General features: G+C 40.2%; 2 protein-coding genes across 10 annotated transcripts; both read left to right on the top strand.

The window, feature by feature from the left end:
* The first annotated feature begins 4,951 nt into the window (after positions 1-4,951).
* Positions 4,952-13,793, top strand: si:dkey-238d18.4 (TBC1 domain family member 15). Of its 7 annotated transcripts, none has more exons than XM_020041142.2 (11): positions 4,967-5,747; positions 5,979-6,157; positions 7,140-7,543; positions 7,990-8,093; positions 9,443-9,535; positions 9,728-9,795; positions 10,135-10,281; positions 10,559-10,649; positions 11,063-11,211; positions 11,417-11,558; positions 11,708-13,793. In XM_020041142.2, exons 3-11 carry the CDS (start codon positions 7,190-7,192, stop codon positions 11,868-11,870), a joined length of 1,311 nt encoding a protein of 436 aa, XP_019896701.1. In that variant the 5' UTR covers positions 4,967-5,747; positions 5,979-6,157; positions 7,140-7,189; the 3' UTR covers positions 11,871-13,793. The 7 variants fall into 7 exon arrangements, with proteins under 7 accessions (XP_019896700.2, XP_019896699.2, XP_019896697.2 ...); XM_010885021.4 differs by lacking the exon at positions 5,979-6,157 and having other exon boundaries at positions 4,970-5,747; positions 7,140-7,325; positions 7,425-7,543; XM_020041141.3 differs by lacking the exon at positions 5,979-6,157 and having other exon boundaries at positions 4,952-5,747; positions 11,505-11,558; positions 11,708-11,798.
* Positions 13,794-14,020: 227 nt separating this feature from the next.
* On the top strand, positions 14,021-22,775 carry hsc70 (heat shock cognate 70). 3 transcript variants are annotated; one of them, XM_020041137.3, is made up of 10 exons: positions 14,021-14,163; positions 15,286-15,458; positions 16,184-16,389; positions 20,071-20,276; positions 20,371-20,523; positions 20,654-21,209; positions 21,299-21,501; positions 21,619-21,817; positions 21,988-22,220; positions 22,395-22,775. In XM_020041137.3, the coding sequence occupies exons 3-10, from the start codon at positions 16,185-16,187 to the stop codon at positions 22,593-22,595; spliced, it is 1,956 nt and encodes a 651-aa protein (XP_019896696.1). In that variant the 5' UTR covers positions 14,021-14,163; positions 15,286-15,458; position 16,184; the 3' UTR covers positions 22,596-22,775. The 3 variants fall into 3 exon arrangements, with proteins under 3 accessions (XP_019896696.1, XP_010883327.1, XP_010883328.1); XM_010885025.4 differs by lacking the exon at positions 15,286-15,458; XM_010885026.4 differs by lacking the exon at positions 15,286-15,458 and having other exon boundaries at positions 14,021-14,203.
* The last annotated feature ends 528 nt before the right edge of the window (positions 22,776-23,303 follow it).

Below are 23,303 nucleotides of genomic sequence, written 5' to 3'. Positions count from 1 at the left end.
GATGGGGGCGTTCCCCATGACGACGAGACCTGGACAAGAGATAGTGATAGACTACACTGACATGGGGGAAACTGTACGGGGGAGCCACTACATGTTAGTGTGTGTGGACATGTTCACAGGGTGGCCAGAAGCCTGGCCAGCAAGAAGGGAGGACAGTCAGACAGTGATCAAGTGTTTAGTGAACCAGTACATTCCCAGACACGGCTTCCCAGAGAAAATTAGGTCAGATAATGGGACTCACTTTAAGAACAGTGATTTACAGAAGGTAGAAAGATTATTGGGCCTAAAACATGCTTTTGGCACTGTGTACCATCCACAGTCCCAGGGAAAGGTAGAAAGGATGAAACAAAACTTAAAAAACAAGTTGGCTAAGATATGTGCACAGACTAAATTGAACTGGGTAGATGCACTGCCACTGGTACTCATGAAGATTCAATGCTCGTTAATTCAGACCACTGGGTTCACCCCATACGAGCTGCTGACGGGGAGACAGTTTCCAGGACCAGCCGCGGGGCCTGCGGTCCCGGAAGGGGAAAAGTGGCCCAAAGATCACAGAATGTATTTTGATGAATTGCGAGCTCTCGTTTCAGAATTCACCAACAGAGTCGGAGAACGGAGGGACCTGCACCCGCTGGACCAGAACCTGCCCCAGGCGGAGTGGGGGTTGCTGAAGGTCATCAAGCGGAAGTGGTCGGAGCCAAGGTGGAAGGGTCCTCATCAGGTGGTGGAGAGAACGAGCCATGCGGTCCTGAATTGGACTATGTCAAGGGGTCGCATACGAGCATTCTGGGATAGATAATCCGCTGGAGGAATGGCTGACCTCGATGTTCGGCCAGTGGAAAGGTTTGATAATGTCTGTTCTTTTATCGCTTTCTACATTTGGTGCTATAATGGTTACTTGTGGGTGTTGTTGTATCCCATGCATAAGAGGGCTTGCCATGAGAGTGATTTCTACAGCCATTGAGAAGGCACCAGGATCGCCATCAGGGATGCTGATGCCTCTACTGGAGCAGCATGACCCGGGAGAACTGGAGCTTGGCGAATAGGGGTGATCTCTCTGGGGAGAGATCAAAAGGGGGAATTGTAGATGTAGTGATTGTATAAGTTAGTGAACTGTTATAAGCTGTTGTAACCAATGTAGATGTATTGATTATATAAGTTAGTGAACTGTTATAAGCTGTTGTAACCAATGAAACAAAATATTAAATGTCTGTAATATGAGCCGAAACTGAAGGAGCAAGTAGGAGAATAGGAAACCCTGTTTAAGCAGTTGCCGGGGAGAGAAAGATTTAGTATGTCTGTTTTGTGAGAAATAGGTCACAGGTCAGAGACACACACACATAGTCGGACAGACAAGACAGAAACCAGAAAGGGGGGCAAGGGGATACTTGCAGTTATCCTATAAGGAATAAAACTGGGATTGGGCCAATGGCACACACTTTGTAAGTTAACGCCTCTATCTTTTTGGGCGTAGTAGAAGTATAAAAATGATGTTTTGAATGTTGATCCTTAGACATTGTGCGGCGACACGTGTCTCCAGAAGCTTCTGTAATAAATGGACGTATAACTACGGTAATTGCCCTGACTCCCTGTGTTTTATTCTCCTTTCCAACAAACCAACTCGGGGAAGTGTTATACTTCAACACAGGTCTGTGAGAGCCAAAATTCTTACTAGTTGATAGGCGATCAAATACTTATGTCATGCAATAAATCATACAATGTGATTTTCTGGATTGTTGTTTTAGATTCTGTCACTCACAGTTGAAGAGTACCTATGATAAAAATGACAGACCTCCACATGCTTTGTAAATAGGAAAACCTGGCCCGTCTGAAGTTTGCCAATGAACATCTGAATGATTCAGAGGAGAACTGGGTGAAAATGTTGTGGTCAGATGAAACCAAAATCGAGCTCTTTGGCATCAACTCAACATGCCATGTTTGGAGGAGGAGGAATGCTGCCTATGACCCCAAGAACACCATCCCCACCGTCAAACATGGAGGTGGAAACATTATGCTTTGGGGGTGTTTTTCTGCTAAGGGGACAGTGCTATGGAACTTTTTGACTAAGGTACATTTGAGAAATGTCTGTCTTTCCATTGGCTGGTATGTAGATCTTTACTTTGATTGTGACACACATCTGTATAATATCAGAGGATGAACAGGTATTTGGGCCATGTCCTCCTGCCTAGAAAAAGAAGGGTGTCAGTCTTTTGTTCCTCAGGAATGTGGGGGATCTGGTATTTGCCAAGGGGGTATCATTGACTGGTATCAGCTGATGAAATGGTTACTCTTTATCTCCTTCACCGCATTAAAGGGACAATGGACGGGGCCACGTACCGTCAAATCTTGGGTGAGAACCTCCTTCCCTCAGCCAGGGCATTGAAAATGGGTATTCCAGCATGACAATGACCCAAAACACACAGCCAAGACAACAAAGGAGTGTCTCAAGAAGAAGCACATTAAGGTCTTGGAATGGCCTAGCCAGTCTCCAGACCTTGATCCCATAGAAAATCTGTAGAGGGAGCTGAAGGTTCGAGTTGCCAAATGTCAGCCTCGAAACCTTAATGACTTGGAGAATATCTGCAAGGGGAGTGGGACAAAATCCCTCCTGAGACGTGTGCAAACCTGGTGTATAACAGTGTACATTTGCTGTCCCCTCAAAATAACTCAACACACAGCCATTCATGTCTAAACCGCTGGCAACAAAAGTGAGTACACCCCTAAGTCAAAATGTCCAAATTGGGCCCAAAGTGTCAATATTTTGTGTGGCCACCATGCTATTTTCATAGAAGGAGAAAAAAGGTATGGATGAAACACTCCAGATGGGCAATAGTGCTCTGCCTTGATTTTTGTGATTTGCAAACATGGAACAATGAATCCCAATGTGATGTCATTAGCCCAGTAATAATGTGAATTACTGGGCTAATGACACATCTAATGACACATGTTACGATTACAATTTTTTTTCCTATCCATTGATTTTTTTAAATGCTAATCCCATCTTCAGTCAGCAATATTTAACTTTTTTGCCTGTAGATGCAAATCTTGGCAGGTGACCGACCAGCTAATTTGTTTTCTTAGAAAGGTGGGTAAAGCACTCAAGAAAGCTCTAATGCCCAAAAAATGAACTGGAGTGCTATTTGTCCAAAATTAAGCACTGTATGTGACACAGATTAGAGCTGAAGGGATCTGCCAGGCCTGTGAAGGTTTTGGTCACCCTTAGTTTTAAAGTCTAGTTGTTAGGTAACTGATACACAGATCTTCTCGATCAGGTGGATCAGTCTGGCATATATTCCAAAAGGATGTGCCAGAAGGTGGGTAAAAGGTCCATGTCACTTTTTTATAACAGTGCACTTTCCATTTTTTTTTCGATTGAATGTATTTATTGTTTCCTTTAGCTTTCTTGGGTTGGTTTGATGCTTTGCCTTCTCTGACATTTACATATTGTTTAACATCTCCCAACTTGAAGAAAGCCTTCCATCAGATAAAGATCATATTTCTCTTATGTGTTACATGTAAGATAACACTGATAAGCAACTACTGTATGCCATTTTCATAGCCTTTTTTGCTCGTCAATACCAAGTGTGCCAATTATTGTGGATGAAGCAATATGCTGCCTCAATCCCTTTCCTGTGTAGGATTATAGTCCTTGATGGCCTTACATTTAGATTTTAACATTTTCATTTGAGATAAGGACATTAAACAAAAAAATGTAAGCAGTCATCCAATGCACTAATTACAAAATGCCTAAAATATGGTATGTATCTTCAAGATTCTGCCCAGAGAAACATAAACCATTGGCCTCTAAGCATCTCACTCACTCTGATGAACCTTTGCATTTTTTTGTATTTCAGAATTTGCCTTCATGATGTGATTTGAGCCTTTTGTTTTATATTCTAGTAAAAACGTATTTGATAAACTGCCAGATGTGAACCCTACAACAGACCTACAAACCAGACTAAATGAGATGGTAAGACTACCTTACAAGTTCTTACACATTGGTAAAAGGCTCCCTTCAATTTTTACTGACATATTGTGTTGCACCACACACTTCCTTCTCTTTTAGCTTTTAGTTTGCTCGTGTTGAACTGAACCAGCATTTTACAGACCACTTCAATTCAGTGTGGGAGGCAATATAAAGACTTTGGCTTTGGGTTTAAGGTGGCAAAGGTTAAGAGGATCTGTAGTCCTAGTCAAAGGTAGTCAATATTAAATATTCATGTTTAGAGCTATTTCAGACTAAAACCTGTGGTGTTCCAATTCTCCTCTAGCAGAACTGGCGGCTTTAAAAACTAAAGATAACAACAAGAATGTAGACCACACAAACGAGCATGGTTCAGTCATATGACTGAATCACAGGAAGAAGGTTGGAGGCATCAGAGCCTGAGGTTTTGGATTTTTTTCGTGAAAATCGAAACGACTACAGGCGACGCCGACTGATCTGATCTACAAATAATATTTCATCACAATTATCTACCTATTATTTCTTATAGATCAGTCAGTAAATATGAACGTAACCATGATAGTTTGCACGTGTCGTCAGGGCATATGGGAACGCCCACTTGACGGGCAACAGTCTCCTTCCATTGCCAACTTTTCCTAGTTATACTTAATAATTGCAGTTCCATTGGATGTGCTAACCGCATATATATTGTATTTGCAATCTTATCTACATGTTGCTTGTTCGCTATCGCTAGCAGATTCAGAATATGTAATTTCGGACTTTCTGTACATTTGTCACACTTTTTTGTTACATTGGCTGCACTATACGCTACTGACCACCCATAGAACCAACTGTAATTTAAGTAAATTAGCACTCAACTTCGCTTTAACAATTAATATGTTATTATTTTTCGCCTCCCAAACATTTGCATTATTGATCCACCCTGGTTGAATGTACAGATAGCGGTCTGTACTTTTGTACGCTTTCATTTTGTTAGCAGTCTGCGCAGGGGATGGATTCTCCACAAGGTGTATCTCCTGAGTTCAGTTCCGGCAGGGGTGTCGCTGTTTGTAACGATGTAAATAACGCAGCGAATGCTGTATATGGGTCACAAGTGCCTGAAACTTGCAGTTTGTTTGCATGCTTTTGGTTTTTATGTTTAATTAGTTGATCTAAACACTCATGGGCTGTAAAAGTAGAACATTTGACCGGCTTGTGCACTAGCTCCATATAATTCCCAATGTTAGCCGCCATCTTTTAACAATGTTTTGCCCGCCAGGCTGTCAGAGCAATCACGTGACTGAAAACTATGAATACGAATGGATATGGCATATTTACTGCCTTGCTTGACTGGAAAATGCTTCTCTTAGATTTAAGGTTAGTCAATTGAAACTCGGAGGGCATCATGAACATTTTCTAATGGAATTAATAGAACACGTATTTTACTATACAAGAAAGAGACATGTAGCGAAGAGACTATTTTAGAAAAAGTAATAAGACCGGTGTCATTACTGGAATAGCATGGACGCTCCTCAGGCGAACGGGCAACTGCCCTCACCTACGGGTAATATTATTGGTTCTAAAAGTTCAGCCACACAACTCGGTGCATGTGACGGGACTCCGCTTCAAACGATTGGAATAAGTTCACCTGTCTATCATGTCACTGAGGAGTTTGGCGATCACCGGAAAGTAGCATCGTTTTACTCACCTGCACCATGCATGACACCTCTCGGGTTACCAGGAGTCATGGACGCAGAGGGGAGAGTAGATGAGTCTAGACTGAGGATGCACATTTTTAAGAATGGTAAGGATGGAAGAAAGAAAAAAACGATCTAGCAAATAATAGTAATTTTATGTTAAATCATATTGAATTAAAAAAAAATATATATGGATTTACTTAATATTTTCAAAGTCTGGATATTAGCCTATATTGTAGATGCTAGCTGTAGCCTGTTTTTTTTTTGTCATTCTTTCTCAGTTCTGATTATTTAATGATCACAGAGACCGTTGATTTGAACAGACAACATTCTTTTAGATGGTCGGGGGAAGAAAACTCAGATTCTGAGATTCATATGAACTTCATCAGTCATGCAGAGTGGGTTGCATGATCAACACCCAACACACACAGCTGCTTCTTAAAGAAATCAAACGAGGAGTGTGGGAACGTATAACTACTATGTAGAGCTAGCTTCTATATACATCAAGGCTGCATTAGTAAGTTGGTCTACACTCACTAGTCAGACTTGTCAAGCTCAATGTGATTTTTTTTATTTTATTGTCTGAAATCTAGGATCTGTTTATCCAACCACCAATCCCTTGCTATGTAGGGGTTATATGTCTGACCCAAAATAAGTGAACTGCCTCTAACTTCTTTTTTCTTGGGAACCCCTGGGGCTTTGTCATGCTGAAAAGCTCAGAGTCAGGAGGCTTTCACTGCACTCAAAGTAGAGCTTTGTGAGCTAGCTACATAATAGCATTACTGCAGTGATTGTGTCTATCAAAAAGCCTAACGAGGAATGCTGCAAAATCACACACACCCCCTTTCATCAATGCTTCTCTCATCTGATGTGATATTTTTAGCTGCAGTTCCAATGGTGCAAAAAACATTATATAATTATTATGTATTATGAGCTGTAAAAGGGGCTAAATATCTCCCGTACTTGTTTGCCACAATAACAGTTGTATGCCAGCCCTATTTACCAGGGAAGCACTGTTCTTTAAAGATGTGTAATCAAGAAAACTATGTACACAAAAAAAAAACAATGTAATCAATACATTACCTGCTTTATCTAAGTTGAAGAAAAGGGATCCAATACCATATCTGGTATCCTTTAGTTCTAGTCCTCACATTCCTGTGAAATTACACAAAAGTATTGTCTGACCAATTATATACTGAGTTAGTAAGATAGAGTCATACTAATCCAGACCCCTAAGCCGACATGACATCGCATCTATGATTGGATCTAACTTGGGCCTATGTAGGTGAGTTAACTTGCCCTGTGTAGGCCCATTTGTATGTAAGATGTTCTTGAGTGTTTTAAAAGGCGTCCCCCAAATAAAATGTATTATTATTATCTAATCCTATTCTGTACATTTGATCACCTATCAATTTTTTAGCAGTGAATATTGAAGCAAGAGAAATCGTAATAAAGCGGCATTGTAAAGTTTCTGGATTCATGTTGTGATATCTGTGTAGGTGGTGTTTCCCTTTCGGAGCGTGGTCAGGTGTGGCGTTTCCTGTTTGGAATGTACCCCTGTAGCTCCACCTCTCTGGAGCGCCCCCTACTGCAGGAGCAGCTCAGTGTTCGCTACCACGCCATGAAGATGAAATGGCATAAGCTCCTTCCGTCCACTATCCGCATGCGTCTTAATGGCACTGATGGTAAGATTTGTAAGATATTTGTGGTTCTCCCAGTAAAGTGGCTGCTTTCGGGCACTTTCTCCCTGCCTTTCATTCCACTTTCTTGTGGTGGTTCCCTAGCTGAGTTGGTGGCAGCGGTGCAGTACTTTGATGCAAGGCAAGAGAGGGTCCAGCAGCAAGCTGAGGACCAGAGTGATGAGGTCAGGGAGAGGCTGTCCTTCCTAGAGTTACAGGCTCAGGTAACACTGCAAAAGTCTCAGAAAGTATTCTAAAGAAATGTTTTACCCTGTTTGAATTTTCATTGAGTATGAGATAGAAAGGACCAGACACATTCCCTATTGTCCTTTAAACTATTCAAAGCTTATTTGTTGTAGTGAAGTGCTGTGTATTTTGAATTTACACTAGTCATTTTTCTTGGGGCTGTAAAACGTCAGTTTGTATTGCACCAGGACATGGATGTTAGCCTAACATCATGCCCGCCTATGTCTACATAATTAACTCAGTCACTGTACGGCTGAGTGTTTTCTGATCGTCTATCAACTCAAACAGTTGTCTACACTGTCAGAGGTATGACGTATTGTTACATACTCTTCAAATGTTAAAGGCCTAAGTCTAACATTGGGTTAGAAATAGTTCATCTGACCGATACTATCTTTGTTGTTCTGATCCCTGACCCTGTGGCCAGGTGTTGCTCGAGCGGGTGACCTTTGATCTGGAAGAGCTTCAAGAGGCTATCCGAATCATCGACAAGGACGTTCCCCGAACAGACAGAGACCTGCCATACTATTCGTTAGTAGATTTTATTGACACCCCCCCCCCCCCCCCAGCTTTAGTGTATTTAAATTAGACAGAGGGTCTTTGTATTGGCTTTCGTTTGCTAACTAGTGATGGTTGTGGTGATCATAAATATCCAGTATTTCCAGATAGTTAGTTATATCCACATATTTGCAGGCATGAACTTGCCTTATCTACACTATGCTAGAATCAGTTGACTGGGAGACTGTTGCATTATGTTTACAAATTAGCATAAGTTGAAAATATAGTTGAAAATATATAGTTTTAGTTTGTTCCTGCTAAGAATCAGTAAACACAGTGTAATGCTGATATTGTTAGCGGGAACATTGCTCAACACTTACCAGGAACAGGAAGCTTAACAGGTTGTGTTTAAACCCCTCTGGCAGGCTGTCAGCTGTCAACTTATTGAAGTAGGCCCTTAAGTGTTGGTTCTCAGTCAACATGTTTAAGCTGTGACACTGCTGTTGTTGGTTTTGGGATAAGAACGCAGTTTTGGTTTTTAAAAAACATCAAAATTTTATAGCTTGATGTTATGAGTTTTTTCTGTAAAATAAGGTACCAGTAAACAGTTATTGATTTAGATAACTACGTTGAGCTGTTTCTTTTTATTTCCATGTTACTGGGATGTACATTGAATATAATTGAAGAGTTGATTCAAAACATGTTGAAACCTTTTCTCAACTTGGAATCTTTGGTAACAATCATGTGACATGAAAACCTTTATATTTATCAATCATGTGTTTGTCCTTGTGTCATAATTACTGTAGACATTAAACTTGATGATGTGTAGCTAATCCCCCAAATATTGCTTTTAAAAAGTTTTTTTTAGATATATCTCCGAATAGCCCTGAAATATTATGAGTTTTTGTTGGTACACATCCCAAAATATGTAGGTGGATGTGAATTTTACAAATCCTTAAAGTATGAATATCTTTAACATGATAAAACACAAGTCTATACTATCATTAACAGGGTTGTTAAATAATAGTTGTTTAATGCTCATTTGATGTCTAGCTGCTTAGTAAGGAAGTGACATTAGCTGATTCATGAAAGGGATAGGCATTGTGTAAAATGTTAATAACTGTAAAATGCTTGATTTCTCTGTATTTCTCAATTGCATTTCCTGGATTTGTCAAGCATGTCAATTGGATATTTTTGACTTGATGCATTCGCTCGTGTCCTCATCCAACCTTATTGTATGAGTATGTCAGAGATCTGTCCCTTCTCACCTTCCTATCCAGTAGATTTTGTCAAAGAGAAGACGGGGTATTAGGAATCAAGGAAACACAACTGAGAATTAGAATCCCACCTTGTATCTTCCATTCCCCACCTTCTTGTTAAAGAGCCTTTGGTGTGGGGGAGAGAAGACTCATGCTTCAATTCACTTTGAAAAAGAGGCCAAGTGTGGAGGAAACAAGGACTGAGGAATTTGAAGAGTACTACTTATTTAATATTTAATTTAGCAATTAATGCTTTATCATGAATATCACTGTCAATTATTTTCTTGTTTGAACCCATTGAAAAGAGAAATACCCATTTACAACCCACATAGAGCCAATAGGCTACTTGCAGTTGATTGTGAGGTGTCAGTGTGTTTGATTGGCAATGCAGTTTTTTTTATTTTACAGGGGTGAAGGCTTAGGCAATCTGCTGGTGTTGAGGGATATTCTGATCACATATGCTGCTTTTCACCCAGGTACTCTCTATTTTCTTTCCCGTTGTCTCCCTTTTTTTCAGTCAGTTTATTTTTTATCATGACCTGTCTCTAATGCTGCACATACTGTATGCTGGTCATCAGATAAATGAGTATGTTACTTTTCAGCCACTGATGGATATGTTATTAGAGAGCCCTCTAGGGGCGGAATCCTAACTTGACAAATATGCATGTAACTTTTTTTTTTTGTAGATTATGAAAACGTTTTAATTTTATACACATATTTATTTATTAATTTATGTATAGTTGAAATGACAATTTCTGTGTGTTTCTTGACTTGTGTTTGCATGCGTGTATGTGTATGATCCTGTGGTGAGTTAGAAGTGAGCTATGCCCAGGGGATGAATGACCTGTGCAGCCGGTTCTTGGAGGTTTTGGACTCTGAGGTGGATACTTACTGGAGCTTCTCCTGCTACATGGAGAAGTTCTCTAAGGATTTCCGTGCAGATGGCCTGCACAGGAAGATAGGTTTGTTTTATGTTTTAGTACCATTTTTCAATGTTTGAATTTGTCTGTATTTCTTTGGGCTTGGTACGTCCAGCAAACATAACCACTGTAAAACGGGTTTGAGACCGGCCAGTGGCACTTTCAGCAAAAACACATTTGTCTGTCTTTCCACATGTTCCTGACAAATTATGTATTGAATGTCTGAAAAATATATTTCAACAAATGTCTGTTTTTGGTTACCTGCTGATGAAGTGATGGTATTACATCTCGGCTGACATTTGGGATTGTTGTCACTCAGAGCTGGAGGCAGCGCTGTTAAAGGAGTTGGACCCTCAGCTCCACACCCACCTGATCACAGATAACATGGAGAGTTTCACCTTCTGTCATAGGTATAACACTCACCACACTTGGGGGCTTATTTACATTATGAAACAACAAAACGCTAGAGAGACTTTGTTACTTAGCAGGATCATTTCCATAGCATTTGAATTTACACCGGCATGATCGAGACGTACTACAGATGATTGTGCAAGTCATTTGAGCAATATCCGTGAGCGTGGGGGGGGGGGGGCTTGACAGAAAATGTGGTGCACGCTACTTCGGAAGGTGGCGCCTCGAGCTATCAGTATCTGCAAGTTTACAAAACAAAATAATCTAGCCTCTCGAGTGTTCAGTATGTTTCTGAAAATATAACGTAAACGTAAACCTGCCCTTGCACACGTCTACTGATGCTTCTGGTACTGTGTTTGTGTTTACAGGGCATATTTGCATGAACATGGTTTTATGTGTTTGTCCACCCCAGGTGGCTGCTGCTGGGTTTCCAGAGAGAGTTTGAGCACTATGACGCCCTGCGTCTGTTTGAGATCCTCAGCTGTGACCACCTGGAGCTCATATCCCAGAAAGTAGACAGAGCGCGCTACCAGGAGAGGATTGCCCGTCGCCACAGTATAGGTAAGGCAGTAACCAAGCGTAGCCATCCTTCAGGGTCTGAAGCTAGTGAGCCTGTGACAAGTGTTTGACTGTGTCATGAAGGACAAATGTGCAGCCTGTTGTTCGTGATGTCTGAAAATGTGGCAATATGATCATAGCAGTGGTCTGTTGTTTTTATGGTGATGTGTTTCTATGCGTGGGAACGGATGCTCTGGGATGGTTACAGAGGATAAACCAGTGTGTGAGTCACAGGCTGTCAACACAGAGTTCACCTTTGAACTCTTCATTTGTGCCACCATCTTACTGGACAACAGAGATGCCCTGCTAAGGTGTAGGAACGATGTGCAACTAATTCAGTTTGCCAATAGGTGTGTATCTGATTATCTGCATTTGTCAGTCTGTTTCTGTACATTTCCACGATTACCTGTTATGAAACATATAACCTTTTTTGACATTTCATTTCAAAACAATACAACAATTATATTAATGCTTTTGTTTCATGTTTCTCTCGTTGCAGTTTGCAGGGCACTCTGGACCTGAACAGCACCCTAAAGAAAGCAGAGGAACATTTTTACAACTACTGCAAGCGCTCTACCTGGGACTACATGAACAGCCTCTGTCGGGCACGCAAGAATAAAGAGGACCATTTCCTTTACCAGCTCCGCAGCTTCTTCTCCTGAACCCAGATCAGTCCTTAACCTGCTGAAAATTCAGCTACACCTTGTAGACAATGGGGTGGACACACAATTAATTATATGTGAAGATTGTCTTTACGTATCTTATTCAGTGATGTTGAAGTAATAATATTGCTGTTGGATCTAACTATATGCTGCATACTTACTTACCCAGTTACTTACCCACTTTGTGGACTTCAATTCTTGTTCTATCTGGTGTTGATTTCTGTTATTTAAAACAGCTATTTATTATTTGTTCAGTTGTCATATATTACTAGTTATATATTATAGATATATAAACTAGTTATATATTAACCTGGATATATTTCTTTGGTCTACACTTGGAAAATTAATTTGGAAGGAAAACCCTGTTAACAAAATTAAGGCACAGGAGGGAGTTCACTATCATGAATACAGTAACAAGTTAAAGGCATATTGTGTTTGGTTACCCGTGTCTTGGTGACTTCACAAAAGAGCAGTGCCTCCAATGCCTTATTTAAGCATGACGGGAGTGTGATATATGGCCAATATATACAGCTATATATACCACAACTATGTACCACAGCTGAGAGCTTTTCTTGGACACAACGCATAGCAGAGTGACTAGATACAGCACGTAGCTGTGGTGTTGGCTACGTACCACAAATCCCAAGGTGCCTACTTGCTATTATAAACCAGATATGAACGCAATTAGAGCAGTAAAACGTTATGTGTTGTCATACCTGATATAATAATATAGAAATGTATTAAATATTTTCATTAGAATTCAATTTTGATAAAGAAATTCAAACAATTATTCCATTGTAAGGGAGAGTTTGGCCAAACTAGGTTATACAGGAAGAGGCCTCCTCATTTGTAGAATTTTAAGACAGAGTACTGTACTCATGTAGTTTGGAAATCCAGATCAAAAAATGACTAGGGTTTGATTTAAATGGACTTTTCTACATTCTGGGTGGTTCCTAATCAGACAACTCACCCAATAAATCATAGGAATAGATTCCTGAACATTTTGAATACCAAAGTTTCCAGGAAAAACCTGTGCTGTGTTTTTAAGTAGTTAATTTGAACTATAGCTACTTGTCTTTAAAAAGAATGTGCATCGTAGATCACTTGCTTTAAATATCTGACACAATCTTCATTACTGGCAATTTTATATATGTATAGGTTAATTTGTTGTTGATGATTAGATTTTCTAGATCCAGCTACCGTGAATAAAGTGTAAAATAAAAAAAAATTCTGATTACATACACATAGGTGAGAACAAGTTTAATTATTATGATTTAATAATAATTATAGTAACGAATATTCTCTCCCTCTACACCCAGAGACAAGATGTACACGTGGGTTGGACCCAAACAGAGAGGGCCATGTAAAAGATCATGTTAAAAGAGGAGGATTATATTCAGATGGGTAGCTAGCTGGTAGAGATTTCTGTTGCTCAGGTATTTGAGTCAGAAAAAACTTTTAACATGTCGAAGGAAAAAGGGATTTCATTGTATGGACTGTTCTTAAAAGTTAAATGTAATAAAGTCTTGAAGCTAAATATGTGTAAATCATCTTAATATAATATTTTTTTAAATAGCGTTGACTTCTAAGACGAATTATGCTTTAATGGTAATTGTAGCAATTTCAAAATTACATGCGATGAAAGGTGAAGACAACATTATCTTTTTGTATTATTAATGTATTACAAAATACTGTCACATCAAAAAAATGCATTATTACATCATAGCATTTCCCAGATGAACCAGAATGTACTTTACTGCTGTTATTCCTACTTTCTAATTCATATTAACTCCTGGCAGAAGATCATGTAAAAGCTAAATCCTAAGAATTTTCCTCAGCTTACTATGTGGACAGGATACACTTGTTCCTAAAGCACCCTTTAGTAAGAAATAAAGAATGGAAGTATGCCCAATTTATGCAATTTCTACTTGTGTTTCCCTTTTCATTGTTTAAATCAGTGAAAGCACATTAATACAACCATTCAGCTCTAACATCTACCAGATAAATCTAGAGCTTGCTAGAAGCCTAGCACTGGATGAACACGTGACGTACAAAAAGCAGTGTGAGCTTGAACTTCTCTGGGTGAGTCACCTGATTCCCTGATGGAATCCCAAGTGAGCCGTGTGCTGTCAGTGGCTATATACTCTGGAGAGACCCAATACTTTTCCTCTTACTCTGTCTGCCCAGAAAAGGGAGAGGTGTACTTCAGTGCTGAGCAGCGGAAGTGTGGTTTGGGGGTGAAACAAAAGTCACATCTGTAATCTTTCGAGTGTTGTCCAACTGTCTAAGCCAGGTAAATCCTTTTCCGAAAAGTTTTGGCTTCAGCTTCTATGGTAAGAAGTGTGTACTTTTTCAGCCTACTTTGCCTACAGTCAAATTCAAGGGACAGGCTCACATGAAAGAGTGACAGTTGCATGCTTCATGTCACAGAGAGTCTGATATTGGCTGAAAGAGGAACTTTACAAAGCTTGTCTTAAACCTTTCAAACAGTGTCTTTAAACAGCAGAAAAACAGAAGTTATTGTTAATAGTTTTTTAAGAAAGTCACTTTTGCATGACTTTCTGTTTCTGGACACTAAATGAGACTACAGTGTCCACTGACAGGCTTAACAAGTGGAAATTGTACCTGTGTTCATTTTGTGTCATGCTTGCCCTCACTATATCGTATGTTCCAAACTATGTCACACTGTCACCCACCATGTAGTCAATCTTTAAATTATCTAAATATGGTGACATTAGTATGTAATGCTTAGCACCATTAATCAATTATGCACATAAAATAATGCATATACAGTTAACTCCAAAATAATTTGGACAATGACAAATATTCTGCATTCCAGCACTTTGGATTTAAATGCTAAAATAAATACTGTTACCTAAAATAAAACAGATGGTTGTGAAAGCAAACCAACAGAGAAATTACATACATTGCACAAAACTTTGTTCTCTTATTTAAAGTGCATTTCTTTTTCCAACCCAAATTCCACATTAGTACTCAAAAGCAGATAAGTAAAAAAAAAGATCTTTGTTTGAATGTCATTAGACAATTGCCGTTAAAACGGAAATGCACCTACATTTGAACTACACTTGTTTGTAATGACAAAAAAAATTGTCAGTAATTTATCCTAAGCGACAATTAACCAAAATGTAGCTTTAGTGTTATTTACAAAAGTATTTGGACAATGATACTTTACTTTGGGGTTTGGGGTTTTGAAACGATAGAATGACTATAAGGTTGAAGTGCAGACAGACAGCTTTACTTGCGTTAACACTTACTTTGTTCCCATGTTGTCAAACAAGAACAGACTCAAATTTTCTCCAATCAATTCACTTTTGTTACAGTTGCTTTGGTTCTTACTTAACATACACATTATACAGTGCCCTGTATAATGTGTAACAATTATTGCCACCCTTAGTAAAGATGGCTTCTGCCATGGCCGTCTCAGTCCCCTGACCAAAACCCCATTGAAAACCAGTGGGCTGAGCTGAAGAGGAGAGTGCAAAAGAGAGGACCAAGGACCCTGGATGATCTGGAGAGATTATGTATTGAGGAATTTTTTTTCTCAGAATAAATTAACTTCAATTAAAGGTTGGATGTTTCTTATGTTTTTACTTATCTTTACTAGGGGTGCCAATAATTGTGTATATATGTGTATATATATAACATATATACCTAGTAAAAGCCATCCCTCAAAACTCAGTACTCAAACAAGAGGGAGACACAGAAAGGCCAATAATAAAGTTGAAGGAAAAGAGCTAACAATGACTTTTCTGGTGTTAATACTTTGCATTGACTTTATGATAGTTGTTGTAGAGAGTGGAGAACAGGGTATGTTTCATGTAACCTGTTGGCTCTTTTGGCATGCTACTGGTGTTACTGGTATTACTTTCCCTGGATGGCATGTTGCCATGACAGAACATTTTTAGACCAGTTATGCCCAAGGGATCATTTCCAAGTTGATTGCTCATGTGAGACTGAATCTGACTTCAAGTGAAAGATGAACATTCAGTGAAGGAACACAGATTCTTACAGAAATGTGCATACCCACATGCAAATATGAATCTTGTCACCTTAAATCCCAAATGCATTTGACCTATATTGACATAAAGCCACCCAACTGCCAATATTTAGGCCCTGATAGCTGGAGAGCGGTGTTTAAAACAACATTGTATATTGTACATATATTGTATATTTTTCTACATTCTTATATGTATTTTAGATACAATTTATATTTAGACAAAATCAGAAAAAGACAGTATGAGACAGGCCTTAATAATTCCCAAATTACCTGTAATTCTGTTTTTTTGTTGCAGAATGTCTAAAGGACCCGCAGTGGGCATTGACCTGGGCACCACATACTCCTGTGTGGGCATCTTCCAACATGGCAAAGTGGAGATCATTGCTAACGACCAGGGCAACAGGACTACACCCAGTTATGTGGCCTTCACTGACACAGAGAGGCTTATTGGTGACGCTGCCAAGAACCAGGTTGCCATGAACCCAACCAACACTGTTTTTGGTATGAACATTATCATTACATTTCCCAAAAGAGGGTGGTTAGATCAAGCCTCTAGAGGACAAAATAAACAGAATAGGGGTTTAATTTGAACTGTGCAGTAGATTAGATTAATTTTTTTAGATTAAAGTACAAGTACAATTCAACAAAATGCAGTTAGCATCTAACCAGAGGTTCAAATAAAAGATTGCAGAAAATGTACAATCCCCATGTCCACCTTACCTACTGTACTCCCTCTTGCCTGACTGCCTTTCTGTTTCCTACTGTCTGATTGATGGGTAACATTTTAAAAAGATACACTAACGGTAACGTTAGTTCAGATAAACATAGAATATCATCAGGCAATATGTGTATGATCTTCATAAACTTTCATTATGTCTGATGTCATCCCTGGTTCGATTTACAGTGTGGTAAGTGTTCCAAAGACTCTGCAGTGTAATACTATTTTTAAATGGGTTAAAAGTTAGAGCTAAATTTGTAGGAAGAAAACAGAAACCTACCAAAAAGATTCCTCGTGACCATGGTTCTATGAATAGTTTCTCTTGTCACCCCGTTATCAAATCATGCCTTTGGGAAATGTTTTATGGTTTTATCTATTTATTTGACCACTTTTTACCAAATTTAAAGGGGATAAATCCTCTCGAGTCATCACCAGACTTTGTTTAAGCTAGCATTAGAGCTATTTATACTGTGTATTTAAATGGGTCAAATTTTGGCAATTTTGCCACATATAATCTCGCCTGGTAAGGGCCTACATTCAGGGGCGCTGCCAGGGCCCCATGACAAAAAATCGAACTGGGCCCCCTCTGTGCAGCTGTTACCTATTTTTTGGGGCCACTGTCAGTCATGGGCCCTTGGAATTATCCTAACTTTTCCCCCCTATACGGCACCCCTTTCTACAGTGTATAGAAGCCTATACACATTTGGTGTGTTTGTCTTAGAACGTGCTTCTGAACTGGCTCCTTAAGTTTGTTTGATTCATGTAGCCAGCTGTGCCCAGCTTTTTTATCTGTTGGTAATTTTTCTGGGGTTGCATTTTCTAGTCTTTCAAGGCCTCCTCGGCTGGGTTCATTTTGTTTGCTCTGTTTGCTTCCCTGGCTACATGCAGGGGAGTTGGATACTTGGCTAGATGTACTGGTCACCTGTGCAGGCACTCTCTGGTTGGACAGTGAATCCAACTGAGTTTACCTCTGCATTTACCATTTTCGGAAATATTTAAAGTGGTACCAGCGTATGTGTTGTAACACTTTTTGCTTCATGCTGTATTTGAGACAAGCTAATGATATTGTTGCAGTGAACAACAGACTTGTTATGTATTCGGGTTATTTGTGTTTGACCCCGCCCACCTTGAGCCCCACATTACAACTGCCTGTTCCACCCATTTGGCCTCTCCCTGTTTCCCCACCCCTTTTCCATGATGGTCAGGAAGCTCTGGCTCCATTGAGACCCAGAGGGATCAGAGTGCTGGTTTATGGCTGATAGTCCCACCAGTAGATGACCGTGGACACTGTCCTACTTCTCCCACATTCACTCTTTGGGGGTTAGAGTGAATCTGTTGTGGAGTTGCCTGACTCCAGTTTTTGAGTCTTGAGTTCATTTCAGTTCTCAAACGTTCACATCCGTTCACAGCAGGGTTATTATAGTTTTGTGTTTTTGAATTTGTTTCTGTATCTAATGTTTTGAAAACACATTTTTAACGTTCAATTTAGTTTCAGTTAGTTTTCAAACAGTTTTAGCCCCACCATCCAACCCCAAAGGGGCTCAGGAGCCCTATTATTTTTGTTAGGATTATTATTATTATGCCTTTTTTTGGATGCATATTCCCATGAGATGGCATGCGGTACAGACACGCCACTTTGCCCATAGGTGTATACCATCTGCCAAATTCATGTCTTAGACTATGGGTCCAATTGAACCCTAGGTGGTGCTATAATAAGCAATCTAAGTTGCTCCAAAAGCTACACTGGCATATCCAACCCATATGACCTAGAGGTCTGAAATTTGGACCACAGGTCCCTCTTCACCTAAGGAACAAATTTGAACCCTCAAGAACCCATAAAGTTCACCCTCTTGGATTTTCCACCATTTAAAAAACACTAAAAAGTTATCTTCAACTAGAGCTCTGCATCGATCTTAATCCACTCAGTGTATGTCATGTTGGGACAAGAATCTAAAGATTCGATATAAGGATTTTTGTTATCTTTAACAGAATGGCTGATATGAACCAATGAAAATTCTGATGGTCTCAATTCAAACGCTCCTTTATGCAAGATGGTGAGGCCTATTGCAACCAAACTTAGTGTATGGGTTCAGGCCTATGGCAGGAAGGCCTCCACAACGTTTCAAGCTGATCGGCTAGATGGTGGGGCTATAATGAACAAAATGCATGGGTATCAATAGGAAATGAATGGAAGTCAATGAGGATTGAATGCAAGTCTATGGAGAATGAATGGCGTCAATGGACTCAACATAAATCTTCAACTCAAATGGACTACTGAACAATTTAAGAGTTTCTTTGCAGTCTCTGTTCGCTGTAGATTGCCTTGAAATATTCAATGGACTTTCAGAGTTTAAGGGAGAAGTTCCGTTGTGGAGAAAATTGAGTGGAACGAATCATGTGTTTGAGGAATTGATGCTACCTAATGTAGAAAACAGTCCATCAGGATGGTTAGAATATCAGTATGCCGATTAGTTGTTTTCCTCCTTTTATCAATGTCATGTAGATAGGGAATGGTTAAAAGATAGGCCTAACTAAAAGATGGGCAGATAACATAAATCATTAATACTATTCTCCCACAAATGTATGTAGATTTCACGTACCATGATGAACACAAGCTTGTTATTAGGCTACAACAAAACTTACCTGCAGTTAAAAAATTTCGCTGCTAGCTGCTTTTGGACCGGGATCATACTGTAAGTAACTGTAATCCCCTTTCGCCATAAGCTGCGATGCTGCTCCTGTCAAAAAATTGCCCAATTAAGGGGGAAACTGTCCCATATATCTACGCTGGCTACACTACCACAATCACAGATTGGTCGATCATACAAATGCATTATGGAATCATAAAAAAATATTTATGTTTATCACTTCAATGTCAATGTAAATAGTATGTAGCAAATAAATCATAAAATAATTTTATTCTGCTCGCTATAATTTTTTCAACCATAAAAAACACTCCTTGGAGGCCCCTGTGATTGGCTGCCATGGGTGCCTCGCACCCATTAAATCTTGGCCTCTGCCACACAGCCCAGCCCCATTTGGATTTGAGGAGGTTAGTAATGAAATTGGCTTGGTTTGCCTTCCTTTGTTATCTAGCAACTCATTCTGATGGTTTTGGCATCTGTGAGCTCAATATAAGTTCAATATAAGTTCGGAGAGTCCGGAGAGTTTGTGCAGTAAAGTGTGTAAGGATTCCAGGCAAGACCTTCTGGTTGAGCAAGAAGCGTCATAACAAACCAAATGGAATCGGATGTTCCTTGGAAGACACATATCTTGACATCAATGATCCTGAGTTGACTGGGAGTTGCTACAATGAAGCACACCCTTAAATAGGATATTGATTTCACCAAGATATTTTAGAGAAAAATGTGGTAAAAGTAAATACAAAATGAAGGGAAATACTAAACTGATTAAAAGTGAATGTTGTCTTTTATGTAAACCCTACTCTTTACTCCTTGTGTCAGATGCCAAGCGTCTGATTGGTCGTAGGTTCGACGACTCCGTGGTGCAGTCGGACATGAAGCACTGGCCCTTTGTTGTGGTGAATGATGGTGGTAAACCCAAAATGGAGGTGGAGTACAAAGGAGAAAAGAAGACCTTTTTCCCAGAGGAGGTGTCTTCCATGGTGCTCACTAAGATGAAAGAGATCTCTGAAGCCTACCTAGGAAAGGTATGGAGTCAGACAAACCAAATAAAAAAATAAGTCACCATTCTATATGGATAGTACACCCTGAATTTAATTAATAGATGTTTTCCATCTTCAGGCAGTAAACAACGCTGTCATCACAGTCCCCGCCTACTTTAATGACTCCCAACGCCAAGCAACCAAAGATGCTGGTGTGATTGCTGGACTCAACGTAATGCGTATCATCAATGAGCCCACCGCTGCAGCCATTGCATATGGCCTGGACAAAAAGGTAGGTACAGTAGTCCTGAAATAAAGTCCTGACAGAATACTACACTAATTTACAATGAGTGGTCAACTCAATCTAGGTATTTTCCCAGACTTATTCAAGTCAGATGTACCTAATAGCTTTCTCTTATCAGGTGGGCAGTGAGCGAAATGTTCTGATCTTTGACCTGGGTGGCGGCACTTTCGACGTATCCATCCTGACTATTGAGGACGGCATCTTTGAGGTCAAGTCCACCGCTGGCGACACCCACCTGGGAGGCGAGGACTTTGACAACCGCATGGTCAACCACTTCATTGGCGAGTTCAAGCGCAAATTCAAGAAGGACATCAGTGGCAACAAGCGAGCGGTACGGCGCCTGCGCACTGCCTGTGAGCGTGCCAAACGCACCCTCTCTTCCAGCACCCAGGCAAGCATTGAGATCGATTCCCTGTATGAGGGGGCCGACTTCTACACCTCCATCACTAGGGCTCGCTTCGAGGAGCTCAATGCTGACCTGTTCCGTGGCACATTGGATCCTGTGGAAAAGTCCATGAGAGATGCTAAGATGGACAAGGCCCAAATTCATGACATCGTCCTGGTGGGAGGCTCCACACGAATCCCCAAGATCCAGAAGCTTCTGCAGGACTTATTCAATGGCCGAGACCTAAACAAGAGCATCAACCCCGATGAGGCTGTGGCTTATGGCGCTGGTAGTTATCTCACTGTCTGCCACAGGTAGATCTCTCTGTGTAAAGCTATGTGATTACATGTTCATCCAACATCTCTATGTGCTCAACAGCTGTCCAGGCTGCCATCTTGGCTGGTGACAAGTCAGAGAATGTGCAGGATCTATTGCTGTTGGATGTTACACCCCTGTCTCTGGGTATTGAGACTGCTGGAGGAGTCATGACAGTCCTCATCAAGAGGAATACCACCATCCCCACCAAGCAGACCCAGACCTTCACCACATATTCAGACAATCAGCCTGGAGTTCTCATCCAGGTGGGTCCGTTAACAGCAGTACAAGGACATTGTTTTTAAAGCAGAAATGTCTGAACACTTACATCATCTGTGATTTGTATATGGGTGTTAATAAATGCCTATTTCATTCTTTCTCAGGTGTATGAGGGGGAAAGAGCAATGACCAAGGACAACAATATCCTAGGCAAGTTTGAGCTGACTGGAATCCCTCCGGCCCCCAGGGGTGTCCCCCAGGTCGAGGTGACTTTTGACATTGACGCCAACGGTATCCTCAATGTGTCTGCAGTGGACAAGAGCACTGGCAAGGAGAATAAGATAACCATCACCAATGACAAAGGTATCCTCCTTAACCTTAAACCTCACAGCGTTATCAAACAAATTATTGATTTCCAATGAAAAACATTGGAATCAGAGGGACAGACAACAAGACAGAGCATGACATAAAGAACATGATACATATTCGTGGTAATATGTGTAACTGTGTGTTTGTAACTTTTAATCCCCTAGGACGTCTAACTAAGGAAGACATTGAGCGCATGGTGCAGGAAGCAGACCAATACAAGGCTGAGGATGAGGCTCAGAAAGAGAAGGTAACAGCTAAGAATTCCTTGGAGTCCCTGGCCTTCAACATGAAAAGCACTGTGGACGATGAGAAGCTTGCAGAAAAGATCAGCCCAGAGGACAAGAAGACCATTGTGGACAAGTGCAATGAAGTAATCTCCTGGCTGGACAGAAACCAGGTGAAACATACGGTTCTGCTATTATTTCTCACAGGTTGTATGTTCTTTATACAACCTCAATTATTTTAGATCGCACTGATGCATTTCCTCCTATGAAAAATGTAGGCTAGGTAGTAAGTTAGAAACAATGATCTTACTATGTGTCTCCCTGGCTTTCATGTTGTCTCAATCTAGACAGCAGAGAAGGATGAGTACGACTACCAACAGAAAGAGCTGGAGAAAATATGTAACCCCATCATCACCAAGCTATACCAGGGTGGTGCAGGCCCACAAGGTGGTATGCCAGGAGGTATGCCTGGAGGTATGCCCGGCGGCTTCCCTGGAGGGCCTGGTGGCAGTTCATCTTCTGGTCCAACTATTGAGGAAGTTGACTAAACTTGCTGTCTCACCTAGAAGAGAGAATCCAAGCCTACATCTGAGCTTTGAGGTTACCCACACTTTCTGCAAGATAAGTCAACTACAGGCTGCTAAAACCTTGTGTTGCAGTGCATGCAACCTTTTCTTTTGTCAGATTGTAAGCCAATAAATAAAACCAATAAATCAGCATTCTCCTAACCACTGCTTGTGTCTTTATCTTTTCCTAAATAGAGCATGAAGAAAAATTATTTTGTTATTTCACTTGAATTAATTCATATGAACAAGTATTCTATTGTCTTTCTGTAAATTAGGTGCATTGATGGTAACTGACACCATCTTATGAAATACATGGGCTAGGTAAAGACAAGTGTGAAGATGGATATCTTGTTCCTGATAAGTTGATTTTTTTTTAATCAATACAGTTTTTTAACATCAGATTAGGCATTTCCTTAATTGCTACATCATCCAAATTTAGTGTTACCCCACATTATATCGAGTGACAGAAATAATACTACTACTAGAGGATTTTAACAATTCTATTCAATTTAATAGTGTGTTTGAACAGCCAGCAGAAATGTCTTCTACATTAAGGTGACTGGGAGGATTCATACATGGTCCTCAGCTAAACGCTCTGATCAACTACTTTTTCATGTTCAAAGAGAAAAATCGATCAATCTGCAGGCATTACGGAAAACATTTTTTTCGGAAATTTTTAAGTAATAATTC

The sequence above is a fragment of the Esox lucius genome, chromosome 20 (genome assembly GCF_011004845.1).
Source record: "Esox lucius isolate fEsoLuc1 chromosome 20, fEsoLuc1.pri, whole genome shotgun sequence".
Lineage (NCBI taxonomy): Eukaryota > Metazoa > Chordata > Actinopteri > Esociformes > Esocidae > Esox > Esox lucius.
The sequence above is the reverse complement of the archived record's forward strand: the minus strand, read 5'-3'. Positions and strand labels throughout refer to the sequence as shown.